Source organism: Myotis davidii, unplaced genomic scaffold (genome assembly GCF_000327345.1).
Source record: "Myotis davidii unplaced genomic scaffold, ASM32734v1 scaffold200, whole genome shotgun sequence".
In the NCBI taxonomy this organism is placed as follows: Eukaryota; Metazoa; Chordata; class Mammalia; order Chiroptera; family Vespertilionidae; genus Myotis; species Myotis davidii.
This window is the reverse complement of record NW_006293700.1, coordinates 5,589,339-5,590,126: the sequence shown is the minus strand read 5'-3', so window position 1 is coordinate 5,590,126 and position 788 is coordinate 5,589,339. Positions and strand designations below refer to the sequence as shown.

Below are 788 nucleotides of genomic sequence, written 5' to 3'. Positions count from 1 at the left end.
GCCGCGGCGGTTTTGGCCGCGTCCGCCTGGCCGGAGGCCGAGCAGTGCTTGTACACCAGCTGGTCCGTGGCGTCCATGGAGTCCTCGGTCTGGCTCTCGTCCTGCGCGTCGTCGTCCTCGTCCTTGTAGCACTGCTTCTTCTGGTGCGTGATGAGGTCGAAGATGCGGGGGAACGCCACGGCGCACTTCTTGCACTGGTACTGCATGCTGCTGGTGCGGACGTAGCGCTCGTTCGTCAGCTCGCGCTTCTCGCTGTCCTTGGCCTCCGCCTGGTTCTCGTAGCTCTTGCGGGCCTTCTGCCGCGCGTTCTGGAACCACACCACGATGACCCGCGTGGGGAGGTTGAGGACGGTGGACAGCTGCTCGATCTCGTCGTCTTTGGGGTACGCGTTGGTGTCGAAGAAGTCCTGCAGGACCCGCAGCTGGTAGTCGGTGAAGCGGGTGCGGGACGACCTCTTGCTGAAGGCGGCGTCGGCCTTGTAGGGCTCCAGGGCGGCGGGCGGCGGGTCCAGGCGCAGGTCCTCCAGCACCGTGACGGGCGGGTTGCTGAAGTTGTAGGGCGAGTCCTTGTTGCGCTGCCGCTCCTTGAAGAGCGTGTTGCGGAACCAGTGCTTGATGACCTTCTGCGAGAGGCCCGACTTCTCCGCCATCTCCTGCACCTGCTCCTCGCTCGGGGAGTTGTTGATGTCGAAGTAGGCCCGCAGGATCTTGAGCTGGTCGTCCGTGATCCTGGTCCGCGGGCGCTTGAACTGCGAGTGCCGCAGGAAGCTGGGGTCGAGCCCGAGCTG

General features: G+C 65.2%; 1 protein-coding gene across 1 annotated transcript in view; it reads right to left on the bottom strand.

Moving 5' to 3' along the window:
• Positions 1-788, bottom strand: part of ZFHX4 (zinc finger homeobox 4) — a 196,756-nt gene that overhangs the window by 20,104 nt on the left and 175,864 nt on the right. The window contains exon 15 of the mRNA XM_015566291.1: positions 3-785. Within this exon, the coding sequence (XP_015421777.1) occupies positions 3-785 (783 nt within the window). The remainder of the gene's footprint in view (positions 1-2; positions 786-788) is intronic.